General features: G+C 37.5%; 2 protein-coding genes across 2 annotated transcripts in view; both read left to right on the forward strand.

The window, feature by feature from the left end:
- Window positions 1-1,990: 1,990 nt before the first annotated feature.
- txndc17 (thioredoxin domain containing 17) lies at window positions 1,991-4,215 on the forward strand. Its single transcript, XM_058080446.2, has 4 exons — window positions 1,991-2,243; window positions 2,432-2,513; window positions 3,416-3,491; window positions 3,580-4,215. Exons 1-4 carry the CDS (start codon window positions 2,099-2,101, stop codon window positions 3,646-3,648), a joined length of 372 nt encoding a protein of 123 aa, XP_057936429.2. The 5' UTR covers window positions 1,991-2,098; the 3' UTR covers window positions 3,649-4,215.
- Window positions 4,216-4,625: 410 nt separating this feature from the next.
- The window catches only part of nxn (nucleoredoxin), a 52,783-nt gene continuing 40,674 nt past the window's right edge, over window positions 4,626-16,734 (forward strand). The window contains exon 1 of the mRNA XM_058080445.2: window positions 4,626-5,151. Coding sequence (XP_057936428.1) covers window positions 4,843-5,151 — 309 coding nt within the window. The 5' untranslated portion in view covers window positions 4,626-4,842. The remainder of the gene's footprint in view (window positions 5,152-16,734) is intronic.

The following is a 16,734-nucleotide window of genomic DNA, read 5'->3' on the forward strand; positions in this document are numbered from 1 at the left end:
TGTCTTGACGAGGGTAGCAAGCGGCTACTAGGCTTGGAAGCAATGGGACACTTCCTGGTTGTGTCTACTGGACGTTTGGATGCAGGTCGGGTCAGTCTCTCCTTCAGACTCAGACTGGTTGTAATCTCCTATGAGAAGAAAACCGGTAAGTCTTTATGGGACAAAGTCATTGGTTCTAAAAAATAAAAAAACATGCATATCCACACCAATTACCTGAGGTAGGGCCACATCAATTGTGTCCGATATAGATATGTCCGCAGGGGATTTGCACATGGTATTGAACCGACGTCTTCTCAGGTCTCTCTTGGCCAGATTTACAGCAGCTTGTAGCTTCTCTTCAGACAGACTGCTGAAGCTGAGCAAGCTTTTGATGCTGTCTCCCTTCTCCTGCTCCCCTGACAGGGGAATCAGCTTTTCGATAACAATGGGAGACGGTGGACCCACAACGGTGGCACGGTTGTTGACGCTGGCTGGGACAGCTTCATTGAACAACAGCTGTATAAACGGAACATGATTAGTTTTTATGATTTGTTGTGGAAGTGAGTAGAACCCTCAAATTTCATCAACCATTTTTATTACAATATATCTTCTCAAGGGACAATACAATAAAAATTTTACTTGGATAGCTGGAAACACATATGAGTAACAAGATAATTGTCTGTTGTGTATGTATATTGACATTTAATGGTTGCTTTACTTCAAATAAGTACCTGGTGCTGAGGATTTGAGCAAACACATGTTTCCTAAGCATTTTTAAAGATATATAGTATTCAAGCTTGTATCCTACTTAAATTTTGCATTAAGATTTAAACAAAAACAAGCAGACTGAGAAACAGCTTCTTCCCAAGAGCCATCACCACCCTGAACTCAGACATACAACGTACCCGGTCATTAGCATAATGCAAATGTGTAATATTTCCATCACTGCCTCTGTTACTACCTCAATCATATTTATTTTATTTAACAACCCAATACAATACACTCATATGTGACTTTACTCATCTGTGTACACCAGTCATTATTTGCACTATGACCCATTTACCATTGCACTAAAATTAATATATCTGCAATATGTCTGCTCCTGCATATGCTCCTGTGCAATACTATGTGTATATTTTGGATATCTTGTATATATCTTGTTAAATTGTCTTTTTAACTCTACTTTTATATACTTTTTTTTTACTTGACTACTGCACTGAAAGGAGAAGCTCTCCAATCTCGTTGTACATCTTGTATAATGACAATAAAGGCCATTCCATAAAGTGTATATCATTAATATCTATTAACCTCAACAACAAAATTAAGAAATGCATGATCGAAATAGCAAAAATTAAAGAACAACGTCAGAGGGGAATAAATGTATCAATTCAAGTGCTTGCAATGGCTAAGTTGACAACACAAAACATGTTAAGAAGTCATCGTTTACCTGAGTTTGGGAGGTCCCAGTGGATAAATAACCGCTGCTATGAGTGGATGAAGGTAAAACAACCCACTCCTTCTCATTAGTTTGTTGTCCAATGGAAATCATGGCACCTAATTTAAAAAAAAACACACTAATCACAGCAAAAATGACCAAATTAGCCACAAAGTACGGAAGAGCTAACAAAGCCGTTGTATTGAAGCTGCGCCCATCAAATGCTTGAAAAGCAAATAAATACGTATTTTAAATGGCTAATATCCATATATCGTTTACTAAACTGGTGGTACATTCTTTAAAAAAGCTACGTTTATGTACATGGTTGCTCACTACCCGTAAGTTTAAACCGTCGCCGCCATGACAACAACAAGTACGGAAAGCGAAAGAGATCAAAAATCAACAAGGCAGTGTCTAACTCATAAATCTGTACATACTCGTAAACACACAAATTAATTACATATTAAAATTATATTGCTATTCTCATAACAAAAATACACTTAGAGTTTTTTATGTCTATAACAATACGTTGTGAACATCATTAATTATTAAACGGGACACACACCGGAAGTGCTCGTGTCACATGTTTCCCCAAGGTTTCATTCTGACACTGCAGGAACTTCTTCACGTTTTCCTCACAAATATACCAACTTGCAGCTTCTCCGGTCTGCCACGACTGGAATCATGGCTCACTACGAAGAAGTAAACGTGCGTGGCTACACTGAATTCTGCCAGGCCGTGTCAGAGAGGAAGGGGAAGGACATATTTGCCTATTTCTCTGGTGATAAAGACGAACAAGGGAAGAGCTGGTGTCCAGATTGTGTGACAGGTAACGTGTTTCTAAAAACACATGCTTACTTCATTTTTGTTCCCTTTTATTTTTTTTTGGTCACGAGTTGCAAAATGAAAAAAGACACTTAGGTTTAATTACCTTGGTGTCGTTTTTAATTATCTACATTATAGTGTTAGGTTATATAACGGTTTCTTTCATTAACAGCACATCTTCCTTCTTTTTAGCCGAGCCCATTGTAAGAGGAGAAATGAGTCACCTCCCTCAGGGCTCGGTCTTCATCTACTGTCAAGTTGGTGAGAGGAGCTAGTAAGTATTTTGGTTTTTTATTACTTTTTAGGTCAGTTTGCAAATGTTTTATACCGAATTCCACCTCCATTTTTATTTTATTTTTTGCTTTAAGCACCACCTTTAGTTAACTGCAGCCGTTTTGGTTTGTGGCATATGAAGTGTGTTAAATTACATTAAATTAAATTAATTATTATATTGTTATATATTATTCTATTATTAATTATATATTAGGTATTATATATTATTAATTATTATAAATTAATTAAATTACAATCACAAGCAAATCTCTGATTACTAGATTTGTATTTTGACAATTACCTCATACGTATTTCTTGTGCAGTAGTCCCTCGTTTATTTTTTGCTTTAAGCACCACCTTTAGTTACTGCAGCCGCTTTGGCTTGTGGCATATGAAGTGTGTTAAATTACATTAAATAAAATTAATTCTTATATTATTATATATTATTAATTATTATAAATTCTTTAAATTATAATCACAAGCAAATCTCTGATTACTAGATTAGTATTTTGACAATTACCTCATATGTATTTCTTGTGCAGTAGCCCTTTGTTTATTTCAATGCCTGACCGTGATAAGTGGATTAATGGAGTAGGAATTCTTTATAAATGAAATATTTTATAGTTATGGCATAGAAAACCTGTTCACAATCTTCTAAATAAGTTTTTTTTAACATTATAAGAACCCTGTAGACATGACATAACACTATAGTCCCCTTTACTTTTGTGTTACCCAATATAATATTGATATATTTCATATAATATTGATATATTTACAATTTTTGATTGTAGAATCGAGGAAATAAGAAAAAAATAATATATTTTCTTATTGATCTGGCATATCCAGTATTTATGTTTGCATGCATACATGTACAGTGTTGCTAATTCTTCATTTTTGATGCAGTTGGAAGGATCCAAACAATGACTTTAAGAAGACGCTGAAGCTGACCGGGGTGCCAACGCTCCTGCGATATGGCACAGTATGAACTTTAAAAAAAAAAAAATTAACACAGAATAGCATGACATAATCAACTTTATTATTATATGTATTTTTGTGTTATTTTCCAGCCGCAAAAGTTGGTGGAAGAGGAATGCTTCAAAGCAGAGCTGATGAGGATGATGTTTACCGAAGACTGAAAGAGAGAAGATGTGCCTCATTCGTCAACAACCAACTTTTTCCTAATAAGTCCGGAACATCACTCCAACATCCGGAACAGCACTCATTTCATAATTTCAGTCTATTTAATCATATTGTAATGTTTTTTCTATATGTATCATCTATGTTGATGCCTTGCAGGCGCCTTTAAAGTTATGATTGTAGCTATCAGTTTTGTAATGAACACTAGGGGGCAATAAAGCATTATGGAAAGATAATCATGCAACCCCATTACAAGCTACTAATTTGGGTATTTTTACAGAATTGTTGAACATTTGTATAAAGCATTATAAAGATGATGTCCAAATCAAAGACCAACACATTCATTATAGCTTTCTTTTCTACTCAATTATTATTATAGATTGCTTTATGTTGTGCAACTTCCCTAATTGCAATATGAACATAGATCAATATAATTTTAAAAAGTTGAAATGAGTCAATAATATTAGTATATTGCAAACAAATGCAAAAAAATGAATCAAAATGATTTTTATTGTGACTAAAATGTAAACAAATAAAAAAAATAAATTTTAAATGAAATGCATTTTACTTGCCAGAATTATTTGTATATGTCATTACCATTTGTGAACACTAGTCGGCGATATATCCCCGTGAGAAGAGTACGATACTGTATCAGTGGTACACAGTATACATTAACCTCTTTTCATTTTAAAATATATTTTTCTAAATCCTATAGAATTTTTAATATATATACACATTCAAGCCAGACATTGAGGACAACACTACAAGTCTGATGTTAAAAAAGTAAGATTTTATTGTGGCTATTATCACCAAGAATGGGACGTGTATGTAAAAAATAACGTAAGTTGCAATTGTAGTATATATACAGTATACTATATATATACTTGGTGCATAATGCGTGACGTGCTTTTATTATGGAGATACACATGATAGGAAGTGTTAATGAGAAGGCGGCGCGCCCTCAGTTGCAGTCAGTCTCCTTTTAAGTGCGGCACATTCCTGCACTGTGCCCACAGAGGAGTACTCACAGGCGGGGGGAGATACACCGCGACGCCTCGCTCGCAGGGGCCCGGAGCTCACCTCCAGAAAAAAAGAACACCCCAAGACTCACACCCCGGGGGCAAGTGAATTCCTTCCTGCCTGACCGAAGCGAGCGACTTGGGCCGAGGAAACACGGTACCTCCTCTGCCGATATGTCGGAGCTTCTACTGAACGTGCTCGGGGAGCGGCTCGTCAACCGCGAGAAAGCCGAGGTGGACGTGCAAGCGCTGGGGGCCAAAGTGACACTGGTCGGCCTCTTCTTCGGTTGTAGCATGAACGCGCCTTGTAAGCAGTTCAACGCCAGTCTGTGCGAGTTCTATAGCAGGTTCAAAAAGACTTCGGAACATAGGGACAAACTGGAGGTGGTCTTCGTCTCCTCGGACCAGGACCAGAAACACTGGCAGGACTTTTTGCAGGAGATGCCGTGGCCAGCCTTGCCCTTTAAAGACAGACACAAAAAGGTAAGAAGACATGTGCATTATTCTTTAGGGATCATTTATGAGTTATGTTATATTTCCCTTAAATAAAGGGCACAGGTGGTTTCTTTTGGACCACATTTACTCTCATTTTTATTTTTACTTTTATTTTCCATGTATTCCATTTGATTGAGAACATATCAGAGCTCCTCATTTGTCCCCATTTAACATCTATTGGTACAATGTAAACAAATCTATATTAACTTGTGTCCACTACTTCACTTTTCACTAAACACTGGTAAAAAAAAAAACAACAAAACAATACAAGGTAATGGATAATAGTATAGCAGCCATTTAGTTAATTAATCCTAATTTAAATGTTATTTTTATTATATTTTCTGAGAAGAAGCACACTCTGAAATCATATTTGCTACATTTTATTCTATTTTTTTCCATTTCATATGGCAGTTTACTTGCACACACTGTAACAATATTATTTTTAAGAGACAAAAAGGCATTGGGCCCTATTACTGAAACAGTACATACACTTTTTCATCAAATCAATAATGTCAAAATGTTAATTCCATTAGAAAGAAGTGTAATATAATTTGGAATGTGCTTTTTCCTTATTTTTCATATGTCATCGGGTGTATTTGTGTAGGAATATATATTTTTCTCAAGCTTTACATAATGGCGAAGCAGCATCTTACTGCTCTTTGTGCAGGCGAAACAATAACAATACATTTTTTTAAATAAACAGTGTGTGTTTTCCAGAAGTCCAGCATTGGTGTGAAGCAGCAATGTTGCCATGTTAAGTCTCGGTCTCATTTTGTTGTATGGACCACCATTGTGCTTTTGTTATTGAGTTATTGGCGAATATGTGTGTTATTGACAGAGGAGCCATTGTCATGGCTGTTGTTGTTGTTGCTGGTCAGTTTCCTGCGAGATTCGAGAAATGCACTTTTAAAGAGGCCTGGATTTTTTACTTGTGTGGGTTTTTGGGTTTTTTTTTACATTTCATTGTGTAACGTCAGCAGCGATATTTTATAAATGTGACATCCCCAGTAAGCATGCAGTGCATCTTTGTGCAAATCATAATTTTGCAGCATTTCAACGTAACACCTTTTTATATATGTAGTTTTCTATACTTTACTGTTATGAGATTCGTCCAAAAAAAAAGCATTTCATTAAAAATATTATTTCCCTGAAATAAATATTAGCAGAGCAGAATACACAGTATACATTATATGTGTCCAAAATGTCCATATTTAGTCATTCCTAAGATAAAATCTCTAAGGAAGACCTTTTGGTGTTTTCAAGTTAGTGTACTGTGTTCTTAATCCAGGCAGTCAGTGGTTGTGTTGACCTAGTGGTCATGTGACCACCTCAGGCCTCCTCCCTGTTTCTTTTTGTCTTTGCTGGAGCAAGGCAATTAATCTTCCATTGTGTCTTTCTGTTGTTTTTTTTTTTAGCGCAATGCCACCCCCTTTTGGAATCTCGCACTATAAAGCACATCCTTCTTCCTCTTCCCTGTGGGCCCTTGCCCTTAGTATCTCCCCCCCACACCCCCCACCCCTGGAAGCTGTCCTTTTTATTTTATTGTTTTTCTTTCAGCGCAGTGGTTATCCAGGCCTTTCCCCCTGCAGGAAAACATGAAGTCATTTTTGTCAAGAAAGGATAATTAGCTTGGCGGAATGTCTGCAAGTTAAATCCAAATTAAGTGCCAACATGTTGTGTATCATTTGACTTTAAAAAAACTACATTTATGTGGCCAATAGGCATACTAGAATAAAATATAGTTGAATCCGCATTAGCAGTTATAACAGCTGCTGTTCTTCTGCTTCTTTTCTTCAATATGTTGATGCGTGAGGTCGGAGGTCGCTGTTGTTTCACTTGTCTGTTATAGTTTATCCCAAAAAGTGTTGGATGTGTGAATATTTTGATGTTTTGAAGAACACAGCGTTGAACTTAAAGCAGGGTCCATCCACTAGCTCGCTGTTATGACGCTGTGTTTTTGTATGTTGTTTATGTACAACTATTGTTTTGAAGACAAGATGTTATTAGAATGGTGAAAAGAGAGCAAGGTTATTCATGTTATTCAGGTTATTCTTGTTTGTTTTAAAGACAAAATGTCAGTGGTTAAAAAAATAATATATATATATATAGATGATAGAGCCAAGCAAAATGTGTAAACAAAGATGGTGGAACAGTCAAACAACAGGCCAGGATCAATAGACTTTGTCTATTTTTCATTCTCACAGTAATAAGGGACATTGTCAACTCCATACGAGACACGTACGTTCATCTGGCCGCACATGCACGAGTAGATGAAAAATTAATTGGCAATTTCTCATATTTTATTTGCAAAATATGACCATTTACTTCCAGCCTGGAGCCCTGCATCAGAACAATATTGTTAATAGTGTATGTCAGGGGTCTCAAACTCAATTTACCTGGGGGTCACTGGAGCTAGGGTCTGGGTGAGACTGGGCCGCATCAGGTTTTCCAAAAAAAAAACAAAAAAAACGCATTTATTAAAAACAAAAAAATTTAAAAAACTTCGCTTTGGTTCCAATTTTCTACAATAAAAGCTCTGATAAAACATTCCACTGTTCTCAAATATCTTCATTTTTATTTTTCTGCACAAAATAAGATGAAAAATAAATAAACAAATCAAGAATAAAGAAAATCAATCAATCAGTAATAAATAAATATAATAATAATAATAAAACGGCAAATAATAAAAACTTAAGAAACCACATATAGTTGGTGGGTAGACAATTTTTTTTTTCAGATTAAAATTAACAAAGCATTATTAGAGCCCCGTAGACATGACAAAACACGACTATAGTCACATTTATACTCTTTTTATTTACAACATATTGCGCAACTGCAGTGTCTTGAGACACATGCTAACTCGCAAACTAGAGAGCTAGCGACCTAAACGGTAGCCTCCAAGTTATTTCCTTTAAACTTAAATAGCCAAAAACTTACCACTTCCACACGGATAGGGAGGATAACTATTAACAGTTATTTAACCTTTAACATGAACATTAATCAAATGTAATATTTTTTTCTGTGTACATGATACCATACAGCATCCATATCAAACTTGCGCGGGCCGTACTAACATTAAACTTTCATATCAAGGCGGGGGCCTCAAACTAGTGTCCTGCGGCCCACATTTAGCCCGCGGGCCGTGTGTTTGAGACCCCTGGTGTATGCGTTCCGAGCAAATGGCACATTGTCAGTGGTGGCCAGCTGTCTGGCTACTCTCGTCTGGCTGGCACTGTCTTCCATAGGCTCATTCAGCCAGAGTGTTGCATATAAATCAATCGGAGACTGCAGCCAATTCCATGTGAAAGCCCCAACTTGAGTAAAGTTAAAGGAGGGGTAATTTGAACAAGCTGAGGCTCTGCTGCTGGCAGAGCGGCTGCTCCAGTTGGTGCTTTCATACGAGCCGAGGATGACATCGCACCAAGAGAAAAGCGCTCTTGTTCGAACATCCCATCTGAGTCTGTAGCCAGTGGGGGTGTACCAGAGGCCCGCATGGTGCCATGGGGCCTCCAGAGAGGTTCTAAGGAGGGCTTCAGTCACAATATCAATATGATGAAAAGATTGCTGAATCTTGGCCATTGTACATCAGAATAGGAGTGGATAGAACGTGAACTCTTCCAAGACCATTTGTGTGGAATAACTATAATTATGTGCTTTGGAGTTTGATTTCAGGACTCATATTATATGCATTCCTGTTATGCTTAACTTATGAAACAGACTTCATCGACTAGCAATTGTAGTATTGCCTCAAATAGTTTTTTTTTTCCAAGAGGAAAGTAATTACCCAGCAGCAAGTCGCACAAGGTCATAAATCAAACGAGAGTCACTCGATTAAATCAAACACCATGACGAAAGTTTACAGTATTTATTGTACCACAATTTTACTCGTCATAATTGCTCAGAATGTAGCTTTTGGTTATTTGTCCTATTTTATGTCACTGTCACTGATGCAACAACCGCATGCAGTAACAAATGATCGATATAAAGTGCAGCATAGGGGGCCTTCCTTAGACAATTTAATATTTATATTTCTTTAATATTTCCTGTCGATTATTTTGTGGCATTTTATGCTCACCTCCCACTCGCCACTCTCTCACTGCTTGGCCAAAAATAATCAAACAATATTGATGACAAGTTTTCGCTATAGCATCAACACGCACAGACGTACGGAGTGAACCATTTTGAGATCCAGCCTGTTTGGTTGAGCGACAGGAGGAAATCAAACAGTCAGACACATGTCGTTATGTCGAGGCCGTCAAAATGATCAAATTATCGTGTTGGTAAACTGCGTGAGTCCAAACTACTGGATGTTTACTGTTTACGCTGTACATTGTTGTTCATATTTGATGTCATCTATTTATTCAACACATTATTATTATTATTTATTATTATATGTGAGCCAGGCAATGACATTTCGTTGGCAATTTCACTGCTGTGATATTGTGCAATGACAATAAAGGAAATCTATCTATCTAGCTACCATCCATCCATCCACCCACATCGGTTTCGGTTTCATTTTGCTAAGAACACATGACTAATAAAAAAAAATCATCACACAGCAACTTAACACTCAAATGTATGTAATTTATAAATCTATGTAATTTATATTTCCTAGGCGCCTTTTGAGTGTTAGATTGCTGTGTGATGATGAGTTCAAACGTTGTTTGTAAGACGACACCTTGAGTCAGACTGAATGTTACAATAGCAATGTTAGCATTATTTTAAAGATAGTTGTATTTTTAATTGTATTTTTCATGTGTTGTATTTTAATTAAACAACATTTTAAAGTTAAAGTGAGACGAAAAATGCTGATGAATTCTTAATATGTTCTGAACAAAATGGCAACCAGAACCAGAAGTCACCAGGTTACGTTGCCCGTCTATGATGTCATTAGTGGTTGGGCTCAACCAGCTCGCCGTAAAGTCCAGCATGCCATTTCCACGGAAATGGCTTTAAAGCAATTGTCTTTCTATGGAAATAAAAGTGATGGTAGTTGAATTCTGTTTCTCTCATAATGTCCTTCCCCTGAGAACATTTGATGGACATCTTGTTGACATGTGTGGTGGACCAACCCCCAAGTATATTCTGAGGTCCCTAATTGCCCTACGATGCCGCAGCGCCCAGGCAGCCCCCCTCCAACATAATAACAGTAGAATCACCCCTAGGGCATCCTGCCATTCAAGCGTTATCTTGTCTCTTCCTTTTGTTGCCTTTCCCAGGCTCTTTATCATTTTCCATTTCCTCTACCTCCACCTCATCATCGTCATGATCGGATTTCTGTCTGGAAATGTATTCATAGAATAAACATGTTGTGTATTTGTGAATAAAGTTTCCACACATGTGCAGATGTGCATAAGACTATACACGGCCATTTGCTAGCATGCTAACATTTGTCTTTTTATCTCATGTATGCACGGTGATGTGTAAATCAAACATGTAGGTCACTCGCTCAAGGCAGAGAGGAAAAATAATAAAATAGCCACTCTCTTGGGTTCAAAGTATGAATTTTTAAAAAGGTTTGTGAATAAACTTTCCACACATGTGCAGATGACTATACACGGCCATTTGCTAGCATGCTAACATATGTGTCTTTGTCTCGTGTACATGATGCATGTTGATGTGTAAACCAAACATGTAGGTCACTTGCTCAAGGCAGAGAGGGAAAAATAATAAAATAGCCACTCCCTTGGGGTAAAAGTATGAATTTATAAAAAGGTTCCGCTCTAGTGGGCTTTTTGGCCTCAAGTGAGGCATGAAAAACAATTAGCTAGCAGAGACGCCATCTTGCTAGCTCTGAACTCGGAAGTGCTGAACTTTTGAGCAAAAAAAAATTACTGTTTGTTTTTTTTCCCAAAATTTGAAAATATGATCTTAGGAGCTAATGATGTTGCATCTTGTGAGACCAGATTTTACTTTAATATGGCCTATTAGTTAAACAAGTATGGAAATTTTAGTGATATATTTAGTTTTCCATAAGACATTAAGAGGACAAATGCAAATTGTGACATTGTGGTGTATTTTACAATGGTCACTTGGTGTAAGTTGGTGAAACATACAACAGACTATTGCAGTTTTGAATAATCTCACAACAGGCACAATAAAATAATAATCATAGTAATAACACATGCTGCTATTGCCCGTAATCAGGCTAAAACTCAACTCCTGATGTCACTTCCTGTCCACACATCCAGAGCAGATTTATTGCAACACACTCAAGCATAAGTTTTATGTATGAAGTGATTACTATATGGGGTAATATGAATGTAAAGTTGACTATATTGCTGTTATTTCATATCCAGAGGGCTCTAATAATGTTAAAACATGTATTTATCAGGCTGAAAACACCTTTTTTATACTCTTCAATTTTAGAGAATTCACTTGTCACTGACAGGTCTGTCTCACCTGTCTGAATTAATCGTGATAAAAGAGGGATTACAGGTTATAATTAATAATATATTTTTTAACTTCCATGCCGCCATTTATTTATAATGCAAAATGAAATCAACATTTTTTAAATTCATTGCATTAAATTTTTTTATGTCAATAATCTGAACATTTCCATCTGAACTGTTTTTGTGCTTTTGAGGTGTGTACTCCTCATGTTCTCATAGAATCACACAGCTGTTTTTCATCAGGAAAATGGATGATATCAAAATCCAAAAATAGCTCTATCCCTGTCCTTGCTAATTCACATGCTACATCGGCAGTCATTTTTGCTTTTGCGTTTTGAGAATGTGGCACAAAAAAAAAAATCGTGTAAAAAGCAGATGATAGCATTTTGCTTGCTTATTATTGTTTTATAATAACCACACAGTCACTTGGAATCGTTTCCAGGTACACCACATTCCACCCCCCATCCCCCTAGGAGATTGCATACAAGCCTGCATACTTGAATGCACCTCATTTAATATGACTCTATTTAGAGTATTAATCTAATACCTGGCAGCATCTGCAGCTATGTTGTATGAGATAACCGTGCCCGTCTTATTTGACACCTATATAGCAAAACACTTCCAAGGTAATTGCACACTATCTCCTTGCACAAAATGGATGCATGCAAATTTTTCCTGTGTGTGTGTGTGTGTGTGTGTCACGTGATGTCTGGAACACACCGGGGGCTATTACTCGGGGGTCAATGGTGGGCAAGCTGATGTGGTGAACAAATCATGGTGTTGCATGCAGCTCTAACAAAACATTGTCCATTGTTCAGATTTATGTTTTGGAATTTCTATTTATGTCAACTAATAGCAGACAACAATTTCAGTCGATGATCAAACTAGCGTGTTAGCTTTGTTAAAGCATCTGTCACACATGAATGTTGTATTCTCGTTAATCAGATAATGAGGTCTATGAAATGAGCCCTACAAGAAGTTTGGGATGGTTCTGACCACTTGATTTTAGTAAACTAAAGAAATACAGCTGGAATAGGTGCAGATTCTGGAAGATCTAGAAAACTTTCTGTGTTGGTTATTGTGTGTAGCTGCTCTATAGGAGTCCACAACTCTTGCAAAGGGCTGAACAATCCACATAATAGATCCTCTTGCTCACGAGTCAGTGAGGAAATAGTAGCTCGTTTTTTTGGCAGTGTCCAATCACGAGCTATCAGTGCACTCACAACAAACTTATCAATAACGACCTCCTGCAAATCGCAGGTCATTATACACAGCAATATAACAATCTGACTGTTTCATTTTCATTTTGATAAGAACACTTACTTAAAAGAACAATACTTAAATTCATCACACAGCAACTTAACACTCAAATGTATATAATTTATAAATCTATGTAATTTATATTTCGTAGGCACTTTTTGAGTGTTAGATTGCTGTGTGATGATGAGTTCAACGTTGTTTTTAAGATGACACCTCGAGTCAGACTGAATGTTGCAATAGCAATGTTGCATTTTAAGCATATTTTTAAAAGTTGTATTTTTAATTTTTTAATTGTATTTTTCATATGTCGTGTATTTTAATTAAACAGCATTTTAAAGTTAAAGTGAGACGAAAAATGCTGACAAATCTTTAGAGAGGACCCCCCTGCCTAGGCTGCACTGTGGCTTTACTTCGCCATCACGTTGGGGGGCTAATCGCCGTTTTGATTGGTCTTTTCTCGCTCAATCTGTTGAGCACTGAACGCCGATCTGACAGCCATGTTGCATGAATGGCTTTTATCAGCTTAAGCCTGTTGTAAGGAGCACAAGAGGTCTCATCCTCTTTCTGAGGACTGAGAGTCACCCTCGCACACAAGTGTCAAGGCAATTAGGGACGGCGGGTCCAACAAAGAGATTACTGACACACATACGCACACACACAAATGGCTTCTTTTTTTTCAGTATTGGACTCACACATTTGTCACACAAACTACATTATTTCCAGACATTTTTTTCTTACAACTATTGTCTTAACTAGTCTCAACATTTGCATGCATTCATGATTGTTTTATTTGTTATAACCGTAAATATAACAAATCAAACAAAATTGTTGTTGATTGCTGATCCAGAATACTACTTTCTAATATGAAACTTATTACAGACACTTGTTAAATTATTGTTTAATATTATTTTTTCAAAGAAACCGATTGAGTTTTATTTAATTTAAAATTAAGCCCCTTGTGTTCATTTCATTGTGATCCCAATTATATACAGTAAGGACTCGACTATAAGATGATTATATTTTTCAAGAGATGTCAATATTTTCTAATTGAATATTAAAATATTGAATATTCAATTAAATCAAAGTCAAAATTAATTAAACTTTCAATGTCAATCAAATAACTTGTTGATGGCTTTGCTTCATTGACCATCATTGGTGGTTAGCGCGCAGGCCTCACAGCCAGGAGACCCCAGTTTAATTCCACCCTCGGTTTCCATGTTCTCTCCGTAGTTTTCTCCGGGACTCCGGTTTCCTCCCACATTCCAAAAAGTTAAGCTAGGTTAATTGGCGACTCCAAATTGTCCGTAGGTATGAATGTGAGTGTGAATGGTTGTTTGTCTATATGTGCCCTGTGATTGGCTGGCCACCAGCGTGCACCTCGCCTCTCGCCAGGAGACAGCTGGGGTAGGCTCCAGCACCAGTGCTAGTGGTAGAAAATGAATGAATGGGTATTCTCCTCTGTCATTTTCTAACATACTCAACATTTGAGACACTTCTCCAGGTCACTGGTGTGTGTGTGTGAGTGGCGGGAAAAAAAGCTCTGACTCACTTTTTCACTTTTCATTTTTGGAAATACCTTCTAGTTTTCCTGTATAAATCTCCTGAACCATAATATCAAACATGTTTTTTTTAAACCAGTATAACTAAGGGTTTGAGTACCAATCTAATCTACATTGATGCCTTAGCCAGTTTTGGTAGCAGCATGCGTGCTCTCACCCCGTCCAGGGGTGGTTGATAAAACCCTCCTTCGTGACCAGAGAGACTTCATCTTGTTAAAACATTTTCCGTTTTGTTGTATTCACAGCCAAATGCTCTTGCGCACTTAATCCCTTGGCAGGAATAAAGAGGATTAACCGAAACGGAGGAAAAAAAAAAAACTCAATGAAGCATGAAAATGTTTCATGTGAGGAATGTTATTTTACAGATTTTATCTATCATTGTGCTTTTGGTCGGTAACAAAGATATACTATGTAGGATGTATTCTTTAAAGAACACACAAAGGCATCTTCTTCACTTCCTGTTGCTGCTTTGTTGCTACAGGTGTTTGCTCTTAGTGTAGGGAAAGGAAGACATCCTCTTAATAGAAATAATAATAATAATAGTAATAACAAAGACGCTCCCAGAGCTTCTTCCGTTGGTCGAGTTAAAGTATGCTTTCAAAGTACTATTATACTCTCATTCCTCCCATAGTACTGACACATCCAACCGCCAGTTATTGCTTCTAGGTTGACTTACAGTGAAGAAAATAAGTATTTGAACACCCTGCTATTTTGCTATTTCTCCCACTTAGAAATCATGGAGGGGTCTGAAATTTTCATCGTAGGTGCATGTCCACTGTGAGAGAGATAAACTAAAAAGAAAAATCCAGAAATCACAATGCATGATTTTTTAACAATTTATTTGTGTGATACAGCTGCAAATAAGTATTTGAACACCTGAGAAAATGAATGTTAATATTTGGTACAGTAGCCTTTGTTTGCTATTACAGAGGTCAAACATTTCCTGTAGTTTTTCACCAGGTTTGCACACACTGCAGGAGGGATCTTGGCCCACTCCTCCACACAGATCTTCTCTAGATCAGTCAGGTTTCTGGGCTGTCGCTGAGAAACACGGAGTTTGAGCTCCCTCCAAAGATTTTCGATTGGGTTCAGGTCTGGAGACTGGCTGGGCCATGCTAGAACCTTGATATGCTTCTTACGGAGCCACTCCTTGGTTTTCCTGGCTGTGTGCTTCGGGTCGTTGTCGTGTTGGAAGACCCAGCCACGACCCATCTTCAATGCTCTGACAGAGGGAAGGAGGTTGTTCCCCAAAATCTCACAATACACGGCCCCAGTCATCCTCTCTTTAATGCAGTGCACTCGTCCTGTCCCATGTGCAGAAAAACACCCCCAAAGCATGATGCTACCACCCCCATGCTTCACAGTAGGGATGGTGTTCTTCGGATTGTACTCTTCATTCTTCTTCCTCCAAACACGCTTATTGGAATTATGACCAAAAAGTTCTATTTTGGTCTCATCTGACCATAAAACTTTCTCCCATGACTCCTCTGTATCATCCAAATGGTCATATGCAAACTTAAGACGGGCCTTGACATGTGCTGGTTTAAGCAGGGGAACCTTTCGTGCCATGCATGATTTCACATCATGACGTCTTAGTGTATTACCTACAGTAACCTTGGAAACGGTGGTCCCAGCTCTTTTCAGGTCATTGACCAAGTCCTGTCGTGTAGTTCTGGGCTGATTCCTCACCTTTCTTAGAATCATTGAGACCCCACGAGGTGATATCTTGCATGGGGCTCCACTCCGATTGAGATTGACCGTCATGTTTAGCTTCTTCCATTTTCTAATGATACCTCCAACAGTGGACCTTTTTTCACCAAGCTGCTTGGTAATTGCTCCGTAGCCCTTTCCAGCCTTGTGGAGGTGTACAATTTTGTCTCTGGTGTCTTTGGAAAGCTCTTTGGTCTTCGCCATGTTACAAGTTAAAGTCTTACTGATTGTATGGGGTGGACAGGTGTCTTTATGCAGCTAACGACCTCAAACAGGTGCATCTGATTCAGGATGATACATGGAGTGCAGGTGGACTTCTAATGGGCAGACTAACAGGTCTTTCAGGGTCAGAATTCTAGATGATACACAGGTGTTCAAATACTTATTTGCAGCTGTATCACACAAATAAATTGTTAAAAAATCATGCATTGTGATTTCTGGATTTTTCTTTTTAGTTTATCTCTCTCACAGTGGACATGCACCTACGATGAAAATTTCAGACCCCTCCATGATTTCTAAGTGGGAGAAATAGCAAAATAGCAGGGTGTTCAAATACTTATTTTCTTCACTGTATGTACATAACTTTCAGGGTATTTTAGCCTTCATTTGCAGATTTTGGAATCTGAGAGCTGAGCCAACTTAAATAGTTG

This window comes from Doryrhamphus excisus, linkage group LG8 (genome assembly GCF_037039965.1).
Source record: "Doryrhamphus excisus strain RoL-2023G ecotype Guam linkage group LG8, RoL_Dexc_Guam_v1.1, whole genome shotgun sequence".
In the NCBI taxonomy this organism is placed as follows: domain Eukaryota; kingdom Metazoa; phylum Chordata; class Actinopteri; order Syngnathiformes; family Syngnathidae; genus Doryrhamphus; species Doryrhamphus excisus.